General features: G+C 40.7%; 1 protein-coding gene across 3 annotated transcripts; it reads left to right on the plus strand.

Annotated features, from left to right (window-relative positions):
- Window positions 1-4668: 4668 nt before the first annotated feature.
- pik3cd (phosphatidylinositol-4,5-bisphosphate 3-kinase, catalytic subunit delta) lies at window positions 4669-24712 on the plus strand. 3 transcript variants are annotated; one of them, XM_030055808.1, is made up of 23 exons: window positions 4669-4992; window positions 6580-6754; window positions 8303-8531; window positions 9608-9840; window positions 10234-10410; window positions 10938-11093; window positions 11674-11763; window positions 12887-13108; window positions 15689-15785; window positions 16319-16449; window positions 16625-16675; window positions 16789-16956; window positions 17926-18047; window positions 18152-18295; window positions 18384-18483; window positions 18584-18750; window positions 19868-19977; window positions 20087-20165; window positions 20251-20418; window positions 21164-21290; window positions 22353-22498; window positions 22592-22724; window positions 22815-24712. In XM_030055808.1, exons 2-23 carry the CDS (start codon window positions 6614-6616, stop codon window positions 22950-22952), a joined length of 3129 nt encoding a protein of 1042 aa, XP_029911668.1. In that variant the 5' UTR covers window positions 4669-4992; window positions 6580-6613; the 3' UTR covers window positions 22953-24712. The 3 variants fall into 3 exon arrangements, with proteins under 3 accessions (XP_029911668.1, XP_029911670.1, XP_029911669.1); XM_030055810.1 differs by having other exon boundaries at window positions 4669-4971; window positions 11677-11763; XM_030055809.1 differs by having other exon boundaries at window positions 4670-4971; window positions 21167-21290.
- The last annotated feature ends 1723 nt before the right edge of the window (window positions 24713-26435 follow it).

The raw sequence follows: 26435 nt of genomic DNA on the forward strand, positions 1-26435 counted from the left end.
TAACCATGTGCCTGGTTTTTGAGGAGTCTTCTTTTTTGTCATGACTGAACAATTACTTGTGTGTGTGTGAGAGAGAGACTTTGAGCTAATGTTGTTATGCTTGTTTGCAAATGAGAGGAAGAGCTGTTCATTTATAAGAAGTTACATGTTTGTGTATACTTCAGGGTAATTATATGCAAGCCAAAGTAAAAGAGAGCTGGCATAAAACTAAATGTTTGAGAAAATGCAAACAACAGATTGCTACTGAAATAAAAACAAATGACTGAGAATCACTTTTTAATCACAAATATAGTGTAGAGTATCACTAGTCCACTACTTTATTTAATTAAATATTCAGGTAACTCTAAAACTAGAGTAACTTTTAAATATGCTATATACAAACATACTTATAAATGATCATCTTTACATTTATATATAACCAGATGTAATTTTATGGACATGTTAAAATGAATTTGTTCTCTGTCTTGAATGAGACACCTCATGAAATTATCTTTCCATTAGGTTTCTGTTTGAATTTTGACCGTGTTGGTATGTACAGTATAGTGAACACTTAGCACTTCGTCACATACGGTGCCACTGGGCCTTTGCTTTTTGCTCATATAGTCAAGTCAGTCAGAGTTCACTGTTTCACACTGACAAGAATTGTGGACTGAATGTTGTGTCTAATGGCTGGAGGGATTGTTATTTCACTGTTTTGTTCAGCAATGTGCGTTTTTTTTCTGTGGAAGGTAATACTGATGGATCTTTTGATGTCAGGAACATTTCAAATATTTCTTTAATAAACATGTTTTTTTTATGTAAAAGTGCTTTTGTGTGGTGTTGTACCAGTAATCCCTATACATTATTTTGTTTCATTAACATCTGAAGCAGGGGTGTCCGACCATGTGCCATGAAGGCCAAGGTGAGGTCACCAGGTGAGGTCCCTGATCACCTCGCCTTCAGGAGGAACCGATCAGTGAAATCACCTGGTGTTTTTGATTGGAGTGGAAACCTGCAGCCTCTTGTATCTGCTTTGCAAACTTTGTTAAACTCGCCCCCTTCTGGCGGTAAGAGCACATTGTACCTGCAGCTCATTTCCAGCATCTTCCCCCTCTTTCCAGTGAAGACAGGCCGGTCTGGTGGCAGATTCACTGAGCTGATAATTCATCGCTGAGCTCACACTGAAAGCTTGAGAAAAGACAACTGTCCAGAGAGACGGAGCTCTTAGCTCTTAGGTAAGAGAGAGGATGTTGCCATGGTGATGAAAGACTGTGACACAACTGATGAGGGAGCATCTACGTGTGTGTGTGTGTGTGTGTGTGTGTGTGTGTGTGTGTGTCAAGGACAAAACTTGTCAACAGTCAAACAAGACCTTTGTGGATGTAGGCAAACATGTCCCACATGTTAGACTGCAGACGACAAACAGCTTGTGGGTAAACAGTGAGCAGTGACTGAGCTCGGACTGATGCTTTGTAATCCCATGGAACCCGTTAACTGTCAGATTATGAAATGCGACATGATTGCATTGTGCCATTTATCGCCTTTTGCAATGATTTTGTGAAGTGTTGCACATCTTGTGTGAGACACAACATGAAGCTCAGCTGGTTTACGTCACCACAGCCTGTGCATGTGAGTCACATGTGAGTCACATGTGTTGGATATATGTAACAGAAATCATTCACAAATAACCAAGTCCATGTCTGTATCACCTTCAAATGAAGTATAAGTGGCGGAAAAGGAACGGAGTGACACATTTGAACAAAGTTTCTTTATTAACCAATTTCAGCTTAAAAGAAAATAAGTTGTCTTTATTAACTCACTTATAAACAAATGTAGTGTTATTCTGCATACAGAATATTAACAGTTAATGTGTGTGTGTGTGTGTGTGTGTGTGTAATGCAATAAGTAATATCTGCAAGTTAGAATGATAGAACAAGCAATATCCCATTATCCATCTCCATTAGTTTTCTCTGAATTACCATTCAGTTTGAATGCACCATCATACAGTTAAAAGTAGCACATATTTAAAAGTATCTGATTGTTTTGTTTATTAAAGAGCTCTTTTCTCTCTCCCTTCTATTATCTTTTTTTTTTTTTTCAGATGGTCTGAGGATTAAGAACAGGAACCTGCAGGCCACTTACTTTAATTACAATACTGAAAGCCACAATATGTAGTTTTAGTATGAAACTGAAAACATTGCCAAATGTCAAATTAAATTAACCAGTTTGTTATCCTTGGATGATGTGGAAAATGGCACAAAAAGACACAGTGACATTACCCTGATTTTTTTCCGCTCTCTTTTTATTATGTTTCAGAGTTGATTTTGAGTTTTTAAGGACCTTTTAACTCCAAGCAGTCTGACATCATCAGCAAAGTTCCTATTGGCTGATTCAGAATCTTAGATTTAAAACATACCTGGATGCACCAGTATCACATTTTAAATCGATCTTTTTTATAGATCTCTATTAAATGTTTTTGACCTTCCTTTTATGGTTAACTTTTTGTTTTTGCCTTTTATATTTCTTACCTTGCCTCCATTGCTTTACTCTTGCTTTCTCGAGTACTATTAATATCAATAATAGCTGTATTATTAGTATAAGCAAATTAAATATTTATGAGCTGTCAAAGTTTGAAAAATCTCAATCCACAGCAGACTTTGGACATTTTCCACTTGTCTATGGTCCTGAGGACATAACCATCTTGTCCTGTGCTCAAATCAATCTGTCTTGGTCCCGTTTTTTTCAACCTCTCACCATGTATAACTGCCCCAAAAAATGCCAAAAAATAATGTTTAGAAAAGCATTAAGTCATCTTTCTTTTTTTTTTCCTGCATGTCTGCTGGTGCCAAATCGTATCCAGAGGCTCCAGACGTGTCTCTTGACCTCTCCAAACAGCCAGGGGAGGATCAAGCCCACTGACACTGAGCAGGTCCCAGGTCTGTTTCTGGTGGGTCTGCATCACATACAAACACCCTGTTAGTATGTTTTTATTAGACTGCCTCAACAAATAAAACAGTAATCTGCTATTTTTGACTCCAGAGGTGAGAAGGTTAGTGAATGCTGATGGATGCACAGTTTATCTCTCTGTCTCTCTGTGAGCGGTGACTATGGTATAATACAAATAATCCCAGTGCAAGTGATCTAAAACCTTATAGATATATGGATCTAAGGTTGAGGATGTAGGTTTGAGCTGTGGGGTTTTTTTTGTTCACATTTGACAGCAGTTTGTTTACCACTCAGGGGAGAAGGGGGGGAAGCTCGCACATGAAGATCTGCAGCCTCACTTGGCCGAAAGTTTCTCTTCTGCACAATAACTTCCTGTTTTCACCAGCTGGTTTGTAGCGCACTCACAAACACATCTTGGTGTTTAAAATGTGGACCAACTGAGCCAGATACTATGCGCTGATACGACTGAGGGGTTTTCAGACTTCCATCAACAACAACCCGGAGGTTTTCTGAGGCAACTGACCACCAGACCACTTGACATGCACATCAGGGGATTACTACATGCAAACCAACCGGACAAATACATTTATTTGCCAAACAGATTCTTAGAAAGAGTATTTGCTCAGTTTTATTTCTCACTGAGGTCACTCACTGATTTGTTGTGGGTGTCAAGTTATAAAATATTGTGCTTTGTTCATCTGATAGCTGAGCAAACAGCCGAGCTGTAATTTCATGCTGTTCATTGACTTTTGTCCCTCCATTTCCCCTTTCTGGAGTAGTATTACTGTGGTTTATGTTCCACTTTCCATGAGAATGTTCTCATCATAGTGTATTATTGTCACCGTTTTCTGGCAAAATGAAACAGGAAGATATAGGTTTCCATTTATTTAACAGGCCATACAAGTGAAAGTAAACGTTTCATCTACAAGTCACACACGTTTTCATTCTTTTGTGCAACCGTGACCCGTGCATCTTTATATAGACGGTCAGCAATGTTCCCTAAAACTAAACAATTTATGTTCATGTAAATAAATCAGCCTCTTTTTTTTTAGTGACATAAATTGCAAGTCATAGTTACAAAAAAGAAAACTGGCCTTTCTTGAATTTCACAATACCCAGAAGTACACTCACTTACAAGAACTCCCAAACTAGGAGACCACTTCTACATTGTATATTTTTGGGTCACAGTTTGTTGAACTTGCAATGGTGAAAGCAGAGCACAAAAAAAGGCAAAAGCAAAAAATACTGATATGCCCACATGAAGGTTTGCACACACATGAACTGGGACAATTTTTCCCCCTTTTTCATTTCATGTTTTTTTTTTTTTTTTTTTTTTTTAAGTTATAGTATTGTATAATGTGTTGATTTTGTTTTGTTGTGTTTTTGACCCATAATGACTTAAGCTTAATGGACATACTCAACAGATTTACCTAGAAAGATTCCATGCCAGAGATAATTATTACACTTTGAGGTTAATTGCAAAAAAAAAAAAAAAAAAAAAAAAAAAAAAAACTCTTAATAGAAGCTCAAATAAACCTCTTTGGACAGCTGAAAATTTTGTTCAGTTAAATCTGTCCTATTTAACTGAGTCACTGTCATTTATTCAGTCACTCAAAATGATTCACTCTGCTGAGAGAGAGAGAGAGAGAGAGAGAGAGAGAGAGAGAGAGAGAGAGAGAGAGAGAGAGAGACTGAATGACAGACTGACTGACTGACATTTTGTCACTTTGAGCAGGCTGAGCTCTTTGCGGACGGTCCCTTGGCCGTCAGGCAGCTGAGGAGGCAAAGCGCAGCCGCTCCGTCAGTCTCAGTGCAACATCACCGCTTCAATGACAACGCACTTGACCCGCGCCAAGAAACACTTCCTACCAACTGCAAAAAACACACACACCTTTTTAGCCTTTCTCTCGATCTGAGCTGGATTACCCTTCACTCCGGGACTGATCCTCGTATGTTCTGGAGCAGAAGTGACTGTGAAACACCCAGCAGCTTCGTGGAAAGACCATGAGGAGATGACCGGCAGCTGTGACGGCTTGTAGCGCTGAGGCAAGTGTCTGCTGATAACAGGTTGGCAGGGCTCTCACCGCCAAATAGGCACAAGTTTTATTCCCATAGAGCTGCATATAGTTACTGGGAAGACGTGTAGTCATTGTCTTTTGCTGCTTTGAATTCAGAATTTACAGCATTTTTTATGTCACAAGTCCAGGCGTAGTTTAATTTGTATTTCATAATTTCATAATTGTGATGCTCTGTTTACATAAATAGCCTGTAAAATGTCTTTGAGCATACCTTGGTGGGTTTTATGTAACATCATCTGGCCCTGCACCTGTCCTCAGACTATAAACAATGCAGTGTTCACGACTGAAGAGCTAACTATATTATTTCCAGGCATCAACAAAAGCAGTGCAAAATTACCATGTGTGCACCACCATTAAAATCAGTTTAACTCAGCCCTGTTTTCTGTGCAAGTGGTGGAACAGGTCTGCAGGGAAGAGGGGGATTCCCAGTGTACATCTCAAAAATAATTTTTTGTAGTGTGTGTTCACCTTGTGTGACCCGAGCCCTGAGAAAGTGTGGCAGTTTTTTTTTTCTTTTCTTTTCTTTTTTTCTGTATGCCACAGCCTTCAGTTTGCAAAAAAAACCCCAAAACATGAGTGAAATAATTCCATGATGCCAAAGGTGCTAAACTGCAGGCAGCTGGCAGAGGCCTGAGGAGATGAGAGGCAAACCAGGAGCACGGCAAACAACAAGGCCCCTAAAAACTCCAGGCGTCTCTTTATCAGCCGTGCTGGACCGTGGTAGTCAGTGCAGTTTTTCACTTTCTGTCTGCAGTGTGTGATTCAAATCGTAGTTTCTTTTTTTTTTTCATCCTGCAGTCTTGTGAAGCACTAGTTAGCAGCATAAACAACACAATGAATTGGTGTTACAGAAACAGTGTCAAGCTCAAGCACATCCCAGAGGAAAGCGATATCCTATGTAACGATTCCTTCTCCTCGTGTTTAGATATGCATGATTTTTCATCACAATCAATGTGAGATTTTGATTATTTGCTCCCTCTTTTGAAATTATGCTCCTACTCAGAAACAACCGTTGGATTGTTGCTTTTGCTATACACCACACTTCTCACTTAGCTCTTTTTCAGTGGTTCCTCATCTTTCTTAATATGCACCCACTCAATTTGAAGTCTCTATAGGGCTGTTGAAAAACAGGAAAAAGGAAAAAAAATTTTTTTTAGAAATGCATCAGCCTCTGTGTGATATCATGCTTTTGCTATTCGTCTCTGTCACATCTTAATACTAATACATATATAAATATAGTCTCATGTGCATCTCTTTATTGCTCTGAGGGAGGATTTAACAATTCAGACGTCAGTAGGCCTGAGTGAATGCAATACTGACTTGACATGTGCTATATTTCTCCGGGGATAAATGAAGGATGATGTTGGGCAACAGATCCTTCCTATAGCACGGGGCACGATTGCAACACAATGTACACAATTGCACACACACACACACACACACACACACACACACACACAGATGTTGCACATGTATGGTGACAAGTAACACATGTTGGTAGTGGGTTGTAACCTACTTTAACCCCCCCTGGTGTGTTGGCTGTGTGTGTCCGGCCGGCTTGTGTTCCGGTGAGCAGCAGTGGAGCTGACGGTAAATGAGAGGCCGTCACCATGCCCCCAGGGAAGTATGGGATGCAGGCGGAATGGGAGAAGGAGGGGGACCATAAGATCATGATGGACTTCCTGCTGCCCACTGGGATCTTCCTCAAATTCCCTGTGTCTCGAAATGAAACCATCAAGAACATCAAAAAAGTAGGTCCTCCTCGTTCGTCACCACCATGTTTACTGTAGAAAAACTTGATAAAATCAGGGTTTAATTCCGGTGATGTGTTATTGTATGTACACAGTCATCATGCAGCACGTATTTATTTCTTACAAGAAAGCAGTGCAGTTCATATGGTTGATTTATTCTGAGAGTGCAGCACCGTGCTGCGGATGTGATGCCCACACTGACAAAATGCAATTGTTATTTACAGTAATGTCAGATGGTGTTTAATACGCTTTTAAACAAATTGGCTCAATTCATATTTCACTCGCACATTAGCCTAATTAAAACATTACACATAATGTTAACACGGCTCGTTCTTTAGATTTGTCCTGGGTGTAAATGTTTTGATGTAACTGCTCTGGAGGGAGGGACAGCTTGGTATACATGGCCAGCTCTGTGCTGAGGCAGATCTGCTGTTAAAGCCCTTCAATGTGCCAGTTTCTATGCCAACAGTTCTGCCACTTCAGGCTGTTTGATTTAGCTGTGTTAAGTAATGATACTCTTGGAAGCTGCTAAGATGATTAAGAGATTGAATGTCTTTTTTAGTTTGTTTTGCTCACAAGGAATTCTGGAAAATGTTTAAAAATCACGAATGGGTCATGCGTTCCCCAGTAGGTTTTCATTTAAGTTCATCAAGTTAATTAAAGAAATCAGTTTGAACACTAAAATTGGTAAATGTGTGCTTTCGTTGACAGTTTATGTCAGCTTGTATTTTGACACTGAGATGTTGTTAGTTGATTTTTTTTTTTTAAATCAGACACTCTTCTGAGTTAAATGTTTTGGGCAAAATAAAATATCATTTTTCTGACTTTGCCAGACTGACACAAGATGTTCGATAGTTTCACCTCTGAAAGTCCAGTGGTCCTATGGCTAGCATTTCATGTTAGCTTAGCATAAAAACTTGAAGTCTATGGCAGTCATTAGCCTAGCCCTGTGAAAGTAAAAAAAAAAAAAAACTAAAAACAAAAAAAACTAAAAGGTGCCTTATTTACACAGAGTATCATGTGTATTTGAAATACATGTCTTGGAATTAAAAAAAAGACAGATGAAGTTAGAGAAGAGAAGTTAGATGGTGGAACTATAACCGCTGAACACCTATATCCTTCCGCCTATTGTAGTGATCCACACAGTGCTGAAGGTACAGGTAGATCCAGCACAAATTAATTTCTCCTAAAACATCATGTTTACTTATTAAAATACACAATGCATTGTCTAAATGAGGCAGCCTCTGCTGCTGTAAGGTGTATTTTTTCACTTTGACAGAGCTAGGCTAACGACTCCCATAGACTTCAAGTCTTTATGCTAAGCTAACATGAAATGCAACTCAGAGGAACCAAACCACCGGACATACAGAGGTGAAAATGGTATCAAAGATCTTGTCATGGTTTGGGTAAGTCAGAAAAAGAGCAGTTTGCCCAAAATAGTGGAGTATTCCTTTAAATCAGAGTCTCTGCATGTAGAGAGAAGGCACATCTGAGGTGGTCAGAAGCTGGGCTCTGAACTTTGTGTTTTGAATGTGTTTTTCACGGCAGATGGTGTGGAGAAACGCCGCCACCGAGCCCCTTTTCAGCGCGCTGGGGGATTCTGATGCGTATGTCTTCACCTGCATCAACCAGACCGCAGAGAGGGAGGAGCTGGAGGACGAGTCCAGGCGTATCAGCGACGTGCTGCCCTTCATGTGCGTTCTGAGGCTGGTGGCGAGGGAGGGCGACCGAGTCGAGAAGCTCACCAACACCCAAATCAGCCTTTTGATCGGCAAAGGTCAGCATCACCAAGTCGCTACTGTAGCTGCAGAATCATCAAAGAGATTGTTGGTTGATGATGTGTAGGTACTAAATGTTAAATAAGAGTTAGTCTGTTGTGGTTGTAGCCAGAAATAATCTTATTGGTCTAGTTCAACACTCTAGACCTTTGCAACTGGGCAAATGCAAAGACCACAATTGTATAGAAATGAGCAAACTGGCAGATTTGAATGGCAAGCATGGAAACACAAAAATAAAAAAAACACAAATAGCAAGAATTTATTTTTTTCATCCTTTCATGAGCTACGGCATTCATGGACCGGACAGTCAACACTGTAGCTGGCTTACCAAGATTAGTGACATAAGCACTTATCTAGGTCACAAAGAAGAACATTTACGTAAAGCTGTTTCCCCAATAAGATATTTGGTTTCAAAGCGTTATCACGCTAATGGAAAGATGACTAGGGCTTCACAATGAGTGCACGTATCCACAGCCAGTGCAACAGTGATTAGTTAAATTCTTTGTATTTAATATGGATTTCTATATTTGTGAAGGCAGGATTGGACCATCTTCGAAGCCACTATTAAAATGAACTTTCACAAACTAGCTCAGCATTTGTACACGCTCTAGCACACAGAGGTGGCTTCCATGGCACATTCATTCATCAAGTTGATAATACATAATGGTTTCAAATACTTAAAGGAAAAAAGCAATTAGGTACAGCGAAACCAGAAAGCCTATTCATTTCTGACATTTGCAGAAAATAAAAGAAACCAGGCATGATCTACAAGACCTGAATTAACAACAACACTTTGGTCATGTGTAGGCTACTGTGGTTAATCCAAATATGGAAGGACAGCAAGGCGAACTAGTGAGGAGTTATCAGGTGAGGTAGTATGGGTAGATTGTGTTTTAGTTACCTCCTGTCTTACCCTTGGCTTTTTTCACTTGGCTCCAGTTCATCAGGAAAACCAATAAGAGTTTCTTACTTTGAGATATATTTGTATAACTAAAACAATCTGTCACAACAGGCTCGTAATGCTTGAAGTGCTCACTCTGATTTTTTATTTTTTATTTTTTTTATTTTTTTGCAGGTCTGCATGACTTTGAAGCCCAGAAGAACCATGAGGTGAACGAGTTCCGGAGTAAAATGCGTTCGTTTTGTGAAGAAAAGGCCCTGGAGCGGCAGCTGCTGCCGTGGCACCAGTGGATCGAGTACAGCTTCCCGTGTGAACTCGAGCCATGCTCGTCCTTGCCAGAGTCTGGGAACACAAAGTCAAAAAACACCAAGAAGATCTTTGTCAACATCAAGTTTGAGGCTTCTGATGTGAGTTGTCGGTACCCCACGCTTGTCTGACTATTACTCAATCTCTTCTTGTAGTTTTTACAACTGTAGTCATATTTGTGAAGGCTGTTTAGGGAATTTTAATCTAATTTCATGGTTTGATGGTGTAGCAGAAGGGAACCACACAAAAAGCACAAAAGCTCTGACAGGAAAGTCTGTGGTTCCACCTTGCGTGGACGCATTCTGGAGGTTTTAGGTAAATGTGAACATCTGTGGAAATCCCCCTCCCACACCACAAACACCACCTTACCAACCCTCTAAACGCTGCTCAGGGACCAGGTCCACAGAAATAAAAAAGAAAAACTCTTAAGCTGTGCAATTTCCTGTAAAACTCAAATTTTACCTGAACTATCGCTGTCTCTCTGGCTTGCATAGGAAAGCTTCATGCTGCAGCAGGATCCCCACGACTTCCCAGTCTCTCTGATGAAGAACGCGCTCAAGAAGAAGGCCACTGTCTTCCGCTTGGTCCGTCAGGAGCCTGAAGACTATACGTTACAGGTCAACGGGAGGTGGGACTTCATCTATGGGAAACACCCGCTGTGCCAGTTCAAAGTTAGTCCCCCCCTTACAACAAATTGCTTGAACATAGCGTTTTTTAGGCATTATTTTCTCAGTAAATGCTGTTCGACTGCTTCTGTATGTTGTCCAGGTTGGGCTATTTTGGTCATTCCCTCTGTTATTTTGCCTGCACTCTGCCTGAGATCTTTGCCCCATGCTGCCAGTGCATTTTAACTGAACTGAAAGCCACTGGTTGTCAGATTAAGAGTGGGGTGAGTCAAGATTTTGGTGGCAGGAGTCTCCACTGTTGATTTTGAAACTCCAGCTACCTGCAGGGGTGACTCATATCTGTCTAGCGGCCCTGCAGAAAGGAACTGCATCCATCCACACATAATGAGATTTCAGCTGCATTAACCTACAGCAAATGAACAGCCTCCAGGAGTCAACCAGCGCTATCAGAACACTGGGAAATATCTGTGGGCGAGCTGAGTGATGGCCGTGCCAGTAAAAAAAAATAAATAAATAAAAATAAATAAATCTCTCTTTCTGTCCTCTGCTGTCTGTCTCTATCATTTCCCCAGTACATCTTCTCCTGTTTGAGAAACAGCCAAAACCCTCACCTCATCATGGTTCACTCCTCCACCATCAACAAATACCAGGAGGAGCAGGGCACCATGTGCAGCCAGGTATCCAAGAGCGGCTCCCTGTCCAGGCCTCCTCCTCTGCCCCTAAAGAAGGTAAGAGGTCACCGCCTGCTGCCGTCTTCCATTAACAGAGCAGCGGCCTGTCGCTCGGTCGTGCTCGCCCTTAACCAGGCCACGGACTTTGGCTCGCTTGAAGCATGCTGTGCAGCAGAATGTAGATAATTTACATTTTACATACTTGATCTGCTTTGGAAATGTCAAAATTCACAGTGTTGTAGTTGTGTTTTTCTATTTTTTTTCTTTGTTAAATGTAATTCATTGTACAAATTTGAGGAGCATTCTCCAAAATAAAAATTCATCAATTTGAGATAAAGTATATTTGGAAGCGGTGTATTTTCGGCCACACAAGCTGATGCCTACAGAATGATACAGGAAAGCTTTTTTTATCAGTTTCACCCAGTTTCAAACTTTGTTCCTCTTTTTTTTTTTTGCTTTCTTTTTTTTTTTAACAATGATTTCAAAGTACAATATTTTGCCTCTTCCTTTTGTCGTATTGCCTAAAAGGAAATTATAGCAACCGTTGCATTAAGTCAGACTGAAAGGATGAATGTAGTGGAAAAGTAAAGAATGGGGGGTAAAATGAGATTTCCTCTGCTCTCGCTCTGTTCAACAGCAGAACACCTCCTCTTTGTGGTCCATCAATGAGCCTTTCTACATTCACCTGGTGCAGGGCAGCCGAGTCAACGCAGATGAAGGAATGAAGGTTGGTGTGGTTTTGTGTGGGTTTTTTTTTTTTTCTCACTTTGCTGCTCAATGAAAAGCAGCATTTACTTGTTTACCAATATCTCAATTTCAGTTGTAGGAACAGGGTTTGACATGTAAATGATAGGGTCACATGGTCCTGACCACACGTTTCCCATAATTCGTCAAGGCGGTTGGTTGAAACTTCAAAACAGGAAGTGGGGAGGGCCTATCTGGCTTTCACGTCTCATTCTGGGCCTAGATTCTAAGAAAAGGACAGCCTTCGCGCTCTCTCTCTCTCTCGCTTTTAATCCACTTCTTTTTTTGACAAGCAAGATGTATGTCCTTACTATTGCGGATAAGGGCCTGATGGGTCTGGCCTGTCTTGAAATTTGATGTCTCTGCCATTAAGTTTACTGAAATTGCACCATAAATGTCTGGAAGTTCTACTTTTATGTACAAATACTCGATATATTTTTTCATACGGGAAACAATTCTTGCATTTTTGCTGTCATTTTTTTTTTTCTTTCCTCCAAATCTGACACACATGAAATATCCAAGATAATGCAAGTTGGGGAAGTGGGTTAATGTGTGTCTGTGTGTCTTTGTGATTCAGTTTCATAACTAACTATGTTACTGTTTAGATGGGTTATTAAGTATAAGTGCACTTCCGGCCACTGCCTCAGAGCACATCATGACTCATGGCAAATTTGTCCTGTCACATAATTGTCGGTCATGTCTGCAGTTGGCAGGCAGAGGTTTGAAAACACACCCTTGGGGAGAATATCCACTTATATATTTGGTAAATCTGGATTCAGACCGGCAAGAATTGGCAAAGGGCGGAACCTTAATGGTTGCGCAAGATTGAATTTTCACTCAGAACAAAGTGGACCCCTTGGTTGTTTATCATTTTTGACAGACTGTACGGAGCAGTGAAAGGCTTTGTGACCTGCTTATGTTATGAATGTGCAGACTTTTGACTCATAGCTCGAGTGACACAGGAAACTCTGAATCATTTGGCAAAGTCTGTGTAAATCCTCCACAAACAATCTCGCACAGACAAACAATACATTTCTCAGCTTCCAAGCCACATGCCATGCCCAGTGCCGAGCGGTTTGTGTGTGTGTGTGTGTTTTCCCCTGCAGCTTGTGGTCCAGGCGGGTCTTTTCCATGGCAGCGAGTTGCTTTGCAAGGTGGTGACAAGCTCGGAGGTGGCGGTGTGCTCGGAGCCTCTGTGGGACCAGAAGCTGGAGTTTGACATCAACGTAGCAGACCTGCCCCGCATGAGCCGCCTGTGTTTCGCTCTCTACGCTGTCATTGAGAAAGCCAAGAAGCCCCGCGGCACCAAAAAGAAGAACAAGAAAGCGGTGAGCATCCATCACACAAACAAAGGACCACCGGGGGTTTTTTTAAGCCTTGCAGGAGAGAACATGTGATTGGAATGAGCACAAGTTTGTCGCTGGTGGGTGTGAAGTTGTTAGCAGGCACAAACAGGCATGTTTCCTCTCTGGTGTGTGTAGTGCGTATAGTGAGCTGTGTGGGAGTGTTGTGCTGCTGTGTCTGGTTGTGCAAGTGTGTTCAGTGGCAAGGTTGCGGTTAACGTCTCATCCGCCTCGACTCTTTTATCTCTGCATCGCTCCAAGGAAGGAAGGAATTTGCATACATTTTCAAGGAATTATGAATTTGTTTTCAGAGTCGCCATACGTCGTCGTGTCGCTCCCCCGGCCTCTGAGTGTTTTCACTTTTCACAGAAACGATAATGTACTCTTTATCTTGAGTGTGTGCACTGAGGAGAGTTGAGAGAGAGGCTTAAAAATGCTGCAAAATCATTTGATGCTGCAAAAGTTCCTCTCATGTAAGAATCTCTTATTCTGTTATTTGACCTCCTTTGTTTCATTCGTCCATGATTACATATGTATGGAAAGCAGGCCTGGGTCAATATTTGATAATATGGAATATTGATATATTTGCGTCCGTATTCTATATTTTCCACAATATTGACAAACGAAAGCAGAACAACTGTGCGAGTCAGCTCTTTAGTAGTTATTTTGACAGTATTATTCTGAAAAATAGGAAGTTTGGAGATTAATACTGGTGTCAGCAGCTGCGATTTTTAAATGTCCAGTTATTGTTAGTTTTGCGGTCTTTGCAATCACTTAAGTGCTTATTTGATTCATTATTGATTTTTTTTGTTTCAGACTTACCGTTTATTTTAACCGCTAAAAGCGTGCCTATTGTAATTTTAATTAAAGATTGATTTGACAGTTTTGATTCATACACACAGAATATAGAATTTTGAAGATTTGGAGATTTTAGAAAAAGAAATTATTATTTTGTTTTATTTTATTTAATTTGTACTTTTTATTTAATTTTATTATTATTTTTGAAAGGTTGGGTGGATGTGGAGTTGGGCGACTCACCAAATAATATTGAATATTTGTTGGGACAGTAATTTTTGGTTTTCGCTCAAGCCTAGTAGAAAGATATATTGTTGTATTACTCTTTGCTGCTGGGACATAATACGTGCATTAGCCCGTAGTAAGATGCAAGTATGCACTACTGCCACCGTCTTGCATTTTCAAAGTGGAGTTCTTTGCAGCAGGATACTACAACAGCAGCTTTACTACAGCCTGAGTCTGCATGGGAGGCAGCCTGTAGCCACCCACGGAAAAAAATGTGCACTTATGCATGATAACGACAACAAATTCCCCTTTTGTCCTGGCTGTGGCCTCTGCTGGTTTGGTTTTGAAGCTTTGACAGCACGGTGGCAGCAAGTTCCCAGGTGTGTTGTCAGGCATCGGGCCTGCTTCTGCTTTCCGAGCCACTTCTCTCTTCTTGTACCCAGAGGAGAAGTCCGCGCCGCCAGACACCAGGAAGACGGGCGGAAGTTGAGCTATTTTGGCCGTTGCTGTTCATGTGTATCGCCTCTTTTTCAGCCCCGCGCTCTTCAGCGTCGACGTGTTTATGTCATTTTACATGTTAGATGGGCGAGTGTTTTCCTCCGACCCGTTTCCCAGATCTCATTTCCATGCACTTCCTCTTTTTGACGCTTTTTCTTGCAACTGTACTGTGATACTGATGCACTTATAAATATAACACAAAACACAGTTGTTTTACTTATTCATTTATTTATTAGAAGCCACATCAGCCTTTGCTTAACCGTTCTGAAACATAAAGTAGAATGTGAAATAATTTTTATCACAATAAAATTTCATCAAATTTTTAATTTAAATTCAGATGAACCTCCCAAATGAGGCTTATATTCATAAGAGAGATGGAACTATTCTCAGCCATTTAGAATAATGATTAATAGGTTTTATTTTAAAGAGATCCGTAGCAAAATAAAAGGGCAAAAAAAGAGCTGACTGTAACTGAAATTGATCGACACTATTTTTGCTTATTCACTTCAAAAGTTGATGGGTCAGCTGAAAAGAGCCAAAGCCAGAGTTTAGGAAATAGATGTTGCAGCAGATGTAGGAAACAATAAATAGAAGGTCTTGGTACATTTTATTTAATTATAACAACTTTATGTAGGCGCCGCTTCTCCTTTTATGTAACTTTTTTTGGATTAGCCATGCATTTTTATTTGTTATAATATCCACAGACTGGTTAGTTTGATAGAAAATAATTTTAATGAAACTAAGAAAGATTTTGACTGGAATTATTTTAGATTATTAAACAATTAAAATGTTAATTTTTAAAGTTTATTTTGAATGAATGGATAGACTGTGTTTGTGTGTGCCTGTGCCTGTGTGTGTGTGTGTGTTTACCTCTCTCTCTGATTCAATCTTAACGATACATTTAGTATTGGTATGAATTTACTGTTTGCAGATGGTGTGTGAACTGAGTCAACGAACCTAATTCTCTCTTCCACTCCTCCTCTCTCTCTCTCCCTCTCTCTCTCTCTCTCTCTCTCTCTCTCTCTCTCTCTCTCTCTCTCCGTCCAGGACTGTCCAATAGCCTGGGTGAACACCATGGTTTTCGACTACAAGGACCAGCTGAAGACGGGGGAGTTCCTCTTGTCCACATGGCCGTCTGTTCCTGGTGCGCTGAAGCTTTGCCTCTGCTTGTGTTACTCAGCTTCATCGACACCCCACTTCACAACTCCCCCACACTGACTGGCAGCACAGGGTGTGGGGTGAAAATGTTGCCCAGAGGACACACACAGCCCTCACATGTTCACACGCCATGCATCTGTTGATGCGTGAGCTGCCATTTTTTCTTAAGATGTGGGAACGATCGCTATTTGCTCGCTGGTGTCAGTTAACTGGCAAATGGCAAAGCATCCACCAACAGGCACATGATACATAGTAGAGCTGCACATAAAACTGAAAAAACAAACAATCAGTCAAATATTGCTTGACCAATTACATAAATCTGCAATTATTTAATGTGCCCTAAAAGTGATTTCTAAAAATGACATTCTGCACAAAAAAGCAAACATCTGTTTTTTGCTTTTTACTGCCATGTTTGTGTGTGTATACTATATTGCAGTTGATATCACATTTGCAGCATTGAGCAAAATAATGCAGTATGTTATTTGTGAGTTTTTTTACATATGATATTTTTCATTACAGATGACAAAAGCGACCTGTTGAACCCAATGGGAACCGTGGAGAAGAACCCCAATGTGGACAGCGCTGCCGGCCTCCTCATTCGCTTCCCCAACATTCGGCCGCACCCTCTCTACTACCCGCCGCATGACAAGGTATTGAACCCTAAGCATCTATATTTGAGTGCACGGTCAAATTTCTGTCATCACTTTCTCATCATGTACATGTAGGCGTTTGATTACAGCAGTAAGCACTTACCAAAGATTAAAAGATTAGTGTTTAATTTTCACTGTAATATAATCAGTCAAAAAAATCCCTGTCTATTTTCAGATAGGTGATATGGAGAAGAATGGTGATATGTCTGTTGCCACTAAAGAAGAGGTGTGACCCCCTATATCTTTTTATATTTTTCAACACATATAGTTTCTGTAAAAAAAAAAAAAAAAAAAGTGCTAATTTATGAATGTGTTGTTTGGTTGTATCGCTCCTCCTAGTACATGAAGCTCAAAGAAATAATGGACAACAAAAACTACACTGAGTTTTTTGAGGACGAGAAGGAGCTGTTGTGGAAGCTCCGGGCTGAAGTGCGAGACCGCTACCCCGAAAGTCTGTCCAAGCTGCTCCTCATCACCAAGTGGAACAAGCGTGAGGACGTAGCGCAGGTACGTGAGAGAGGAGAACCCTTCACGCAGACATCACCGCTGTTACGGTGCTTCAGAGGATTTCCTCTCTCCAAAATGATGATTCATATTACTCATTAATTACTCATCCTCATGTCAAGTGGAAACACCAGAGAAGATTGCATGTCCACATAACACACACACAGCAAATCGCCTTATACTGCAAAAAAAGAATAAATAAATAAATCAAATTACCCCAGAGAGCACAATGTAAGCATTCTGAAGCCAAGTATTACTGGCCAAATATACAACATATACAAAAGATCTGGCTCCAGTTAAAAGCAGATAATGAGGTAAATATTGAGATTTTGGACCCACAGTGCAATAGTTTGGTTTCAAAGCATTTGGATAATGCTGCATGATTTGATTAGAGCAGTTTTACAGTCATTTTTCGACCTTTTTGTAACATAAAGACCACATTTTGGAGAAGGGATACTATGGAGCTGCACTAGTTAACTTGCTGTGTGGTATGTGAGACGGTGTTTTGACTGATTAGTCATCAGAGAAACCAAAGTTCAACCAGACCCCTGCAAGACACTGAACCCCTCCTAGCCTCTGGGTTGCTGGGTGGGGAAGTGAAAAGTGAATTTCTCTTTGATAACGGATAAAATATCACTTTATTGGCTTTACTGACAGTTTTCAGCAGGTCTTGAGATTTTGCAAATGTTTGGGAAATTAACTGCATCATTTTCAATTCTTGAAGGCTTTGAAAGTTTAAAAAAAATGTTTCAAAAAGTATGGGAAATATATTACTGACAGTCATGTTGTGCTGTCACTGTCATTATACATGCACTGAACTTTGAGAATTTCAAATCCAGCCAAGAAAGGTCTTGACAATGAGTTGAATTTTGTGTTATCTGGTCTCATGACAGGTTTCTGCGTCTGTTTTGTACATCAGTGTTTTAGTTCTTCCCTTCCTGGTTAAAAAAATGGCCATTTTATTCTCCTCAGATGCTGAGTTTATTGAGGAATTGGCCAGACCTCCCTGCCCTTCATGCCTTGGAGCTTTTAGACTACAGTTTTCCCGACCCAACGGTCCGTGCTTTCACGATCCGATGTCTCAGGAAGCTCAGGTACACAGATGTTTTTGTTCGTCTTTGCTCCACGCAGCATAAAGTTTGTTATGTTTGCATGTCAACGGTGTAACTGTTTTTGGAAAATGTTTTCGTGTCCACAGTGATGATGAGCTGCTGCAGTACTTAATCCAGCTTGTCCAAGTCCTGAAGTACGAGTCCTATCTAGACTGTGACCTCACCACTTTCCTTCTCGAGAGGGCTTTATCCAATAAGAGGATAGGACACTTTCTCTTTTGGCATCTCAGGTCAGACGGCGTCCAACAGAAAAGCTACATGATTACATCCCCAGACCTGAGTGGAAAATCTGACTGAAGCGCTTGTTTTTTATTGTAGGTCAGAGATGCATGTGTCGTCAGTGAGTTTGCGATTTGGCCTGATTCTGGAGGCTTACTGTAGAGGGAACATCTACCACATCAAAGTCTTAAGTAAACAGGTGAACGCCCACGTATTTCGATCAGTTTCAATCTTTAAAAGGTCTGTGTTTTTCTCGTGCCAGCTCCTAACGTTCCCCTTTACCCCTCCCACACACCCAGAACGAGGCGCTGGGCAAAATGAGAGCCCTGAGTGACTTTGTCAAGACGGGCTCCCAGAAGATGACAGCCGAGGACCTGAAGCTGTGCATCAGACAGGAGTCCTACCTGGAGGCCCTGTCGGACCTGCTGTCTCCACTCAACCCCAGCATCATCCTCTCGGAGATCTGGTCAGTGACAGACTCATCGCTGGGCATTTTTTCCCCTTTTGATATGATTTTTGGTCCCTGTTTGGGCAATTTCAATGAATTCTCAAATAATATAGTCACACTGATTTGTTTTATTTTAAAGGTACACTGTGCAAAATGCAAACCCTGCTGACACAATTGACCAATATGTGGAATAAGCATGTGATTTATCAGAAAGTCACTTTTTTTGTCAGTTGAGTCTAAACATCCTCATTTAAAGCGACCCTTGGCAAGTTGGCATAGTGCACCTTTGAACATGCACTATGCGATTTTGTCTGACCACAAGATGATATTGAGGGTGGCAGTGTGCTTGTATGCAAAGTTTTCCCCAAAGCCACTCCCCTTGCCCTCCATCCTTATCTCTCCCCCTCTCCAAAAGCATATCTCACAGCAGTACAGAGGCCAGTTTAGGACAAACTCTCTTAAACTAAGAGCTAAGCTACGAGGTGTGGAGATTTCTTGCAGCTTCTCTGCCCGATCCGTGTTTTTGACAACAAACTTTACAGTGAAGGAGCGGGAAATGGCTGACAAGAGCAACATGGCTGGTTCACATGACTTTCTTTTACATCTTTATGTCTTAAAAACTCGCTGCAAGGTGCACGTTAGTTTCAGGATTGTTAATACATTCGGAAATCACATAGCGTAGGTTTAAATCGTAACGTATCACACGTCCCACGCTTCTTTCCAAGGGGGGAAAACTCACAGCAGGCGTGTCGAAGATGTTTTTCATGTTTTTTTTCCCCATTCGCCGTCCCCAGGCAGTCCATCGTTTTATGATATTGTTCATTTTGTTTTCCTTTAACCACCACTTTTTTTTTTTTTTTGCCAAGAAGAGACCAGAGCGAATTGTCTAGTCACAACCTCACAAAGTGACCTACAGTGGCCCTTGAGGGACTGTATTCACATTCATGCATGATAATTCAATCAACTCAGGGAATAAATTGTGCACAGGATAAAATGCTGGGAACCACTCAGAGCATTTAGTTTCACAGGCATTTTGTGAACTTTCAGGGGCATTTCTTGCCTGAGCCCCTGGTGTACCCTGACCTGACACGCTTTTATGATCACGTGTTTATAACGAATGTGTTTGCTGTTGCAGTGCGGACAAATGCAGGTTTATGGACTCTAAGATGAAACCGCTGTGGCTGATGTATAAGAACCAGTGGGTGCAAGGGGACATGGTGGGCATAATCTTCAAGAATGGAGATGGTGAGATCCGTGAGCACACACACGTACACAAACATGCGCACGGTTTCATGATTTGTTAACGTGCAGCGCTGCAGGTTGTCTCACTCCACCTTCCGCTCATCATCTTCAGATCTACGACAAGACATGTTGACCCTCCAGATGATCCAGCTCATGGAGAACCTATGGAAGAAAGAAGGCCTGGATCTCAGGTAGGAGCCGTTTTGTGCCAGTCCAATAGGGTTTCCAGTAATGTGGAGGCATTTGATGTGAATAAATCTCCCCGTCCGCTTGCAGGATGATCCCGTACGGCTGCTTGTCCACCGGGAACAAGACGGGGCTCATCGAGGTCGTGAAAAACTCCGACACTATCGCCAACATCCAGCGCAACAACAGTAACAGTGCTGCCACGGCTGCATTCAACAAGGATGCCCTGCTCAACTGGCTCAAATCCAAGAATCCCGAGTGAGTACGACCTGCGACTTACAGATAATTATGTCTGTTGTCCGCCTCCAAATCTCATTTTCTACTGTAGGTACAGTATCAATCTCTCCGGAGAATGCTGAGAAGACTGTGGGTGTCTTTGTGTGTTTGGGTGTCTGTCTACTTGTGGTGCAGCGTTTAAGCTCTGTAATAAAAATAATGGACCAAAGCAGAAATGCAGAAGTGGGTAGCACGGTGCAACCCTGGCTCGACAATTTTCTCGTTATTTAGTGCTAGACAGTCTGAAGGTCTTGAGCACATTATAAAAGCTCTAAGAGGAGGGAAAGTTCAGATGTAATGAATAAGCTTTTGTACGTCACTTTGGCAAGTCAGACCGTGTCTACTGACTGCTGCACAACAGCGCAGCATGGTAATTAGCCTGAAATGGGGGAGGCACTGAAACAGAATGGAGAAAATTTGTAAAATCTTAACGCAGTGAACCCTGTGCACGTCTAGACCGGTACATGATAAGACATGGCTGTCAATCATTAATCGGCCTCAGGAAGTCCTCTGTGAATTATTTCATGTAACAGTGAGGAAATCCTGCCTCATGGTTCTCTGTGTGTGTGTGTGTGTGTGTGTGTGTGTGCCTGTGTTTGTAGTGCATGTGTCCTTACTTTGGAAAGAAATAGACACTCAGTGTGTAAGAATAAGAGAAGTGAGGTGTAAATGTCCAAACAAAACCCACTAAACCTGTTTTCTTATTTCTCTGACCTTTTTTTGTCAGCAGGGATAAAATTGATCAAGCAATAGAGGAGTTCACGCTGTCCTGTGCTGGCTACTGTGTAGCTACTTATGTTTTGGGCATTGGAGATCGTCACAATGACAATATCATGATCAGGGAAACTGGACAGGTGAGACTTGATTAATTTTACATTAACTAGTTTTTACCCACAGGAATTCACCATAGCGCTGGTATATTTGTGATATTAAACAAATTCAATATACAGTACAAGTTGGTGCATCCTCTCCCTCATTATAATAATAACATGTTCTACCACAAGGGGGCGATTTTACATAAAGTTGTCTTCTATGCAATTTGAACCCTCATACCCAGCCTGAATTTATCTGTACTTTGATTCACAACTCATTCTGAAAATACAATTAATTATATTTTTAATTAACAAAAGAAATGGTAAATTATGTTTTAACTTATTGCTAAATGCCAGTGACCCTTTCCTAACCAATTTGTGGATCTTAGATAATTTAACAACCTGAAGGTCTGCTTTACCAGTATTAAGATGTGTAATTATTTTTGTGTTGAAGTTGAATTGAGGGGGTTTCATTCCAAAATGCTATAGCCATTATGGGTGAAAATGTTAAATCATGTTCATTGCTTGGAATTAAAAAAATATATGTATATATACACATGTTTCCTTCCTCTGAAATGGTACTATTTTGTAAGTCAAGGTCAAGGTACACTTTATTGTCCTCCAGGGGAAATTTTGTCTAGGACTCACGTTGCTGCTAGAGTACTCAGCACCGTGTTGACATACGCTAGTCAAAAGTTCAAGGTAGACAAAACCATCAGTGACGCTTATGTTTTGAGTTTTACTTCATTGTCAGCATAAAATTCTTAAGTTTGGCTTACCAGTGAGGTGAAGTGAAATGCGGCTGTGGTCAATGTTGCAGCGTAGAGGCTTGAACCAGAACTACAGGAAGAGCTGCTGTCAGTGCTCATCTAGGCTCAGAAAACACTAATGACATAGCCTGCATACACACTGTTTTTTTGTTTTGTTTTGTTTTTTGTTTTGTTTTGTTTTTTTCAAATCAAATGATAAATTGTTGTGGTGTTATCTTAAATGTCTTATCTTTTTTTCTTTTTCCATATATACATGCACGCTCTTGTGAGTCCAAAATAAAGTTTAAACTGAATTTGGGAGCTAATTGCCGCTCACTTTCACTTTTGTTCTCAGCTATTTCACATTGACTTTGGGCACATCCTGGGGAACTTCAAGAGGAAACTAGGGATCAACAGGGAACGTGTGCCTTTTATCTTGACTTATGACTTTGTCCATGTGATTCAACAAGGAAGGACAAACAACAGCGAGAAGTTTGAGAGGTAAAGTAGCGGTGTTTTTGTCACTCTGATATACAAGACTGTGTATCGTTCACATCTTCTGTAATGACGCCGAGTGTTTTTGCATCCTTGCAGGTTCAGGGAGTGCTGTGAACGTGCCTACAAGATCCTGTGTCGGAACGGGACTCTGTTTGTCAATCTCTTTGCAATGATGAAGGCAGCAGGACTGCCCGAGCTCTCATCCTTCAAAGATATCCAGTATTTAAAGGTGGGTAATGATCATAGTTGCGGTGATGGTGGTGATTGTGGTGATGCTGATGATAATGATATCTATGTTTTGCGGTCTTGTTTTCAAAAGGACTCTTTAGCTTTGGGCAAATCGGAGGAAGAGGCGTTGAAGAATTTTAAAGTCAAGTTCACTGAAGCTCTGCGAGAGAGCTGGAAGACAAAAGTCAACTGGATGATGCACTCCTTGGCCAAAGATAACAGACCATGAAGAACACTGAACCAAGGGAACTTGACGAAAATCACGGACAGTCAAAAGGGAAGAAAACGCACTGAATTGTTTTATTTTATTTATGTCGTACAAAGAAGCTCAGCAAATGTTTACATCTTGACTGGCCCTGCTCTCGGGAACTAACATCGAACGGCAGGCATCCAAAGACAATAATGTAATCACGGAGCAAAGTGTCAACACACGCAGACGTTTAAAAGTCGCGATGACAGAAACCCATCACGCTCGTCTTTCTCTCATCGTAAAATAAAACGCCGCTGTCGTGGCGACGTGGCAGCAAAGATATTTAAAATGCATTGCTGATGTGTTGAAATCGCTATCTGAAACCCACCTGCTCGAGCAAAAGCCTAATAAATCACAGCTGAAGCGGAGCCTGAACTTGTATCTCACAGACTGTACTACACACACAGCGGGGAGCGCCATCACAGAGCAACGGTCATATCAAGTCTTTGATATGGTTTACATCACTCGATGGCTGCCATTTCGCACCGTTTCAACTGCATCTTTTTTGTGTGTCTACTTTTTGTTTTATTTAATGTTATTTTGAAGTATGTACAAAGATACGTTTGGGCATTTTCGAAGGTACTTTGAAGATACTGTTCTGTTTGACTAATGTGCACAACTGTGTTCATCTGTAATACTGCCTTGATGTATGTCGCCTTCAGAGTGCCATTGGAGGAGAAACAGTAACATTGAAATTTCATTGTACCACACAAACCCTGGGTGCACAGCAAATAGCCTAAGCTAGTAGACTCTAACCAAATGCTGAACTTAAGCTTAGTAACAAAGGTACCAAAAGACAATAATAAAGGTGTGGGGCAAATTAGGGTTCACAAATCCATTCATTGATCCATTCATCCATTAATTTGCAGGCCTTAGCATTAGAGTCCGGGCCCACCAGATACTACAATCAAATACAAAGTTGAGACAATGTATTGAGCCTTTAAGCCGGATTTTTTTGTCTTTGTTGTATTTGTGTTTCTCAAATTGTATTAATGTACATGTGGCCCGCTTGAAAACATAAATGTGGACGAACTGTACTGTTTAGGATGATGGTGGATTTATGTGTGCGTGTGTGTGTGTGTGTGTGTGTGTGTGTGTGTGCGTGCGTGTTGGTTTTATGATATTTAAGTTATGCACTGTCATTTTGATTGCATTTTTTTTTTTTTAAACCAATGTGCCATTTTACTTTCATTAGAGTGTCAGTCACCTCTGTATTCTGGCATATCTAATGCTCTTCAAATGAAGCCATTTATGTTTTCATTATTTGATGCACTCAGATTACTTTACATACCCTGCCAGTCGTGCTTGTAGAGGGAAAAGAGGGAATGTTTTTAATGATGACAGAGTCTTTTGCATTTTGCAGATAGTTAGATGAAATGATCTTTCCTGTTTGTACAAATTTCTATTCAGGAATGAGTTTTAACAGAAGACTACACATCAGCTGTAAAGTACATGGCAAGCATCTATTGAAATATTCAGTGTGGAGCAGAGTCCAGCAGCAGGTCGAGAAATGTCCCTCAGCGTAGGCAAAGCTAAATACCTTCTGCTGCTTCAGGCTAGGAGGGCAGAGTCTCTTATTATACAGTATGTACTATTTTCACCAGTTGTTAAATGTACTGCAGTTGCCTTTTGAACTGATTGTAATTCATGAATTATGCCAAATTCCACAAAACTTGAGATTCAAGCTGGGCCTACATTCCTGCGTGCAGCTAAAACAAATGAACCTTCATGTCAATACAGCTCTGATGCGGACCTGTCTTTATTTGCAGTCATTCTCTGCTCTGAATAAATACAAAACACAAAAAAATACCATAGCTGGGGAATATTTCACAATGCAGGCACTCAGACTGTTCTAAATCCTGGTGATAATGAATTGAATTTGTAAAACAAAAATATTAGGATGAATATTAGGATTCTGTCATGTGTGTAACTAAAAAAATCAGGAGTTTCCATAACACTCTTTAAAGGTATCAGTCTAACTTGCCATTCCTGCTTTGTGAAATACCCCCAGGTGAACTCAACGAGGCTTGTTGGGGCTGAGCAGAAGCCAGGCCACATGTTTGCTTGTGTTTCAGCCTATCTCTCTCCGTCTAGGCAAAATAAATAGGCCCATTATGGGTCAGAGACCTGAGGCACCAGTGTGGCAGAAAAGACATTATTTTCCCTTCCATTTCCCCTGAAAAACCCAAAGTGACTTAGATCATGGCTTTTCACAATTTTTTTTTCATGCTCCAGACCCCCAAGTTGAATTTTCTAGACCCCCATTTTAAGTGATTTTGCTCTAGGAACCAGGATATGAATTGATGATTTGGTCTCTGTTAAGCATTAAGTCGTTTAGATGTCATACTTGAGCATTTACAAGTAAAATCAAAGTATTGACGTAAGCGTATACATTAAAACATAATGTCAAAATAATCACTCATACATTTTTGTATTAATGTCTACTTATCCAAATTATGAAATTAAACTATTGCTCGTTTTGCTGAGCCACTGTGACGCCACTTTTGAGAGCCACTGACTTAGAGAGGTGGCTCCATATACAACTATGGCACCTTAAAAATGACAAATAGCAAGTCTTCAGCATTCTGTTGCCAAATCCAAAACAACACATTTATATCCTGACACCTGATGTAATGTTGCTGACACCTGACAATAGAAGGCTCTGGACACCAGCAGGTGGCAGGTCCAGATGAGGAGAAGTGAAGAAAGCCCTGTGCAGCCAGGATACTGTACATTTAGAGTTAGGACCTAATTAACTTTGCTCTTGAAGACATTTATTTATTGACGTTTCCTCAGAATCTCAAAAGCACTTGGCACGTAGAAGCAGGTCACATGACACAGGTGTAACAATTTGCTGATTGGCAAGCATAGTAATATAGGCTACTAGTGACCATTTATTGTACATTTTTTAAATGTTTTAGCTCATATTTGTAGATTCTGTTGGATGACTTTATTGAGTAATTGTTTTTTTGTTTATTTACTGAATATTTAAAGGCGGACAATGCAGTTTCAAAGGGGAGGGCAATCCATGTTGTTGTAATGTTGATAATAGATGATGAATGCCACTCAATTCTCAATAATTAAACTTCGAAATGCCTCAGGAGTTCAGGACAACTCTTTTACCCCATCATAACTCAAAAATAAGAGCATTTTGCTCCATTGTTTATGTTTTTGTGTTCATTTGACATTAAAACTTTAAATTCAAGACATGCACTTAAAAGTGACACATTAATTCTGTGAGTTATTATCATCAGTATGAACCTGAGGGGGGTTATCCTTTCTCAATCCTCCTTTTGAACATTAGGAAACAAAACGGCGGGCCCTCCCATTTGAAACTACACAGTCTGCCTTTAAGGTTTATGGTCAGTTAGTCAGCCTCTTTATCAATTTGTGACTCACCTTGGCTACTCAACCACACCTGAACATTTAACAGGCCAATCTGCAAATTGCCTCATGTCATAC

This window comes from Myripristis murdjan, chromosome 7 (genome assembly GCF_902150065.1).
Source record: "Myripristis murdjan chromosome 7, fMyrMur1.1, whole genome shotgun sequence".
NCBI lineage: Eukaryota > Metazoa > Chordata > Actinopteri > Holocentriformes > Holocentridae > Myripristis > Myripristis murdjan.

Excerpts from the sequence above, each read along its gene's own strand:
- pik3cd (XM_030055808.1), top strand. The coding sequence starts at position 6,614 with ATGCCCCCAGGGAAGTATGGGATGCAGGCGGAATGGGAGAAGGAGGGG. Across the intron at positions 8,532-9,607 it reads CAGCCTTTTGATCGGCAAAG|GTCTGCATGACTTTGAAGCC; the intron begins GTCAGCATCACC and ends ATTTTTTTGCAG. Across the intron at positions 18,296-18,383 it reads TTTCTCTTTTGGCATCTCAG|GTCAGAGATGCATGTGTCGT; the intron begins GTCAGACGGCGT and ends TTTTTATTGTAG.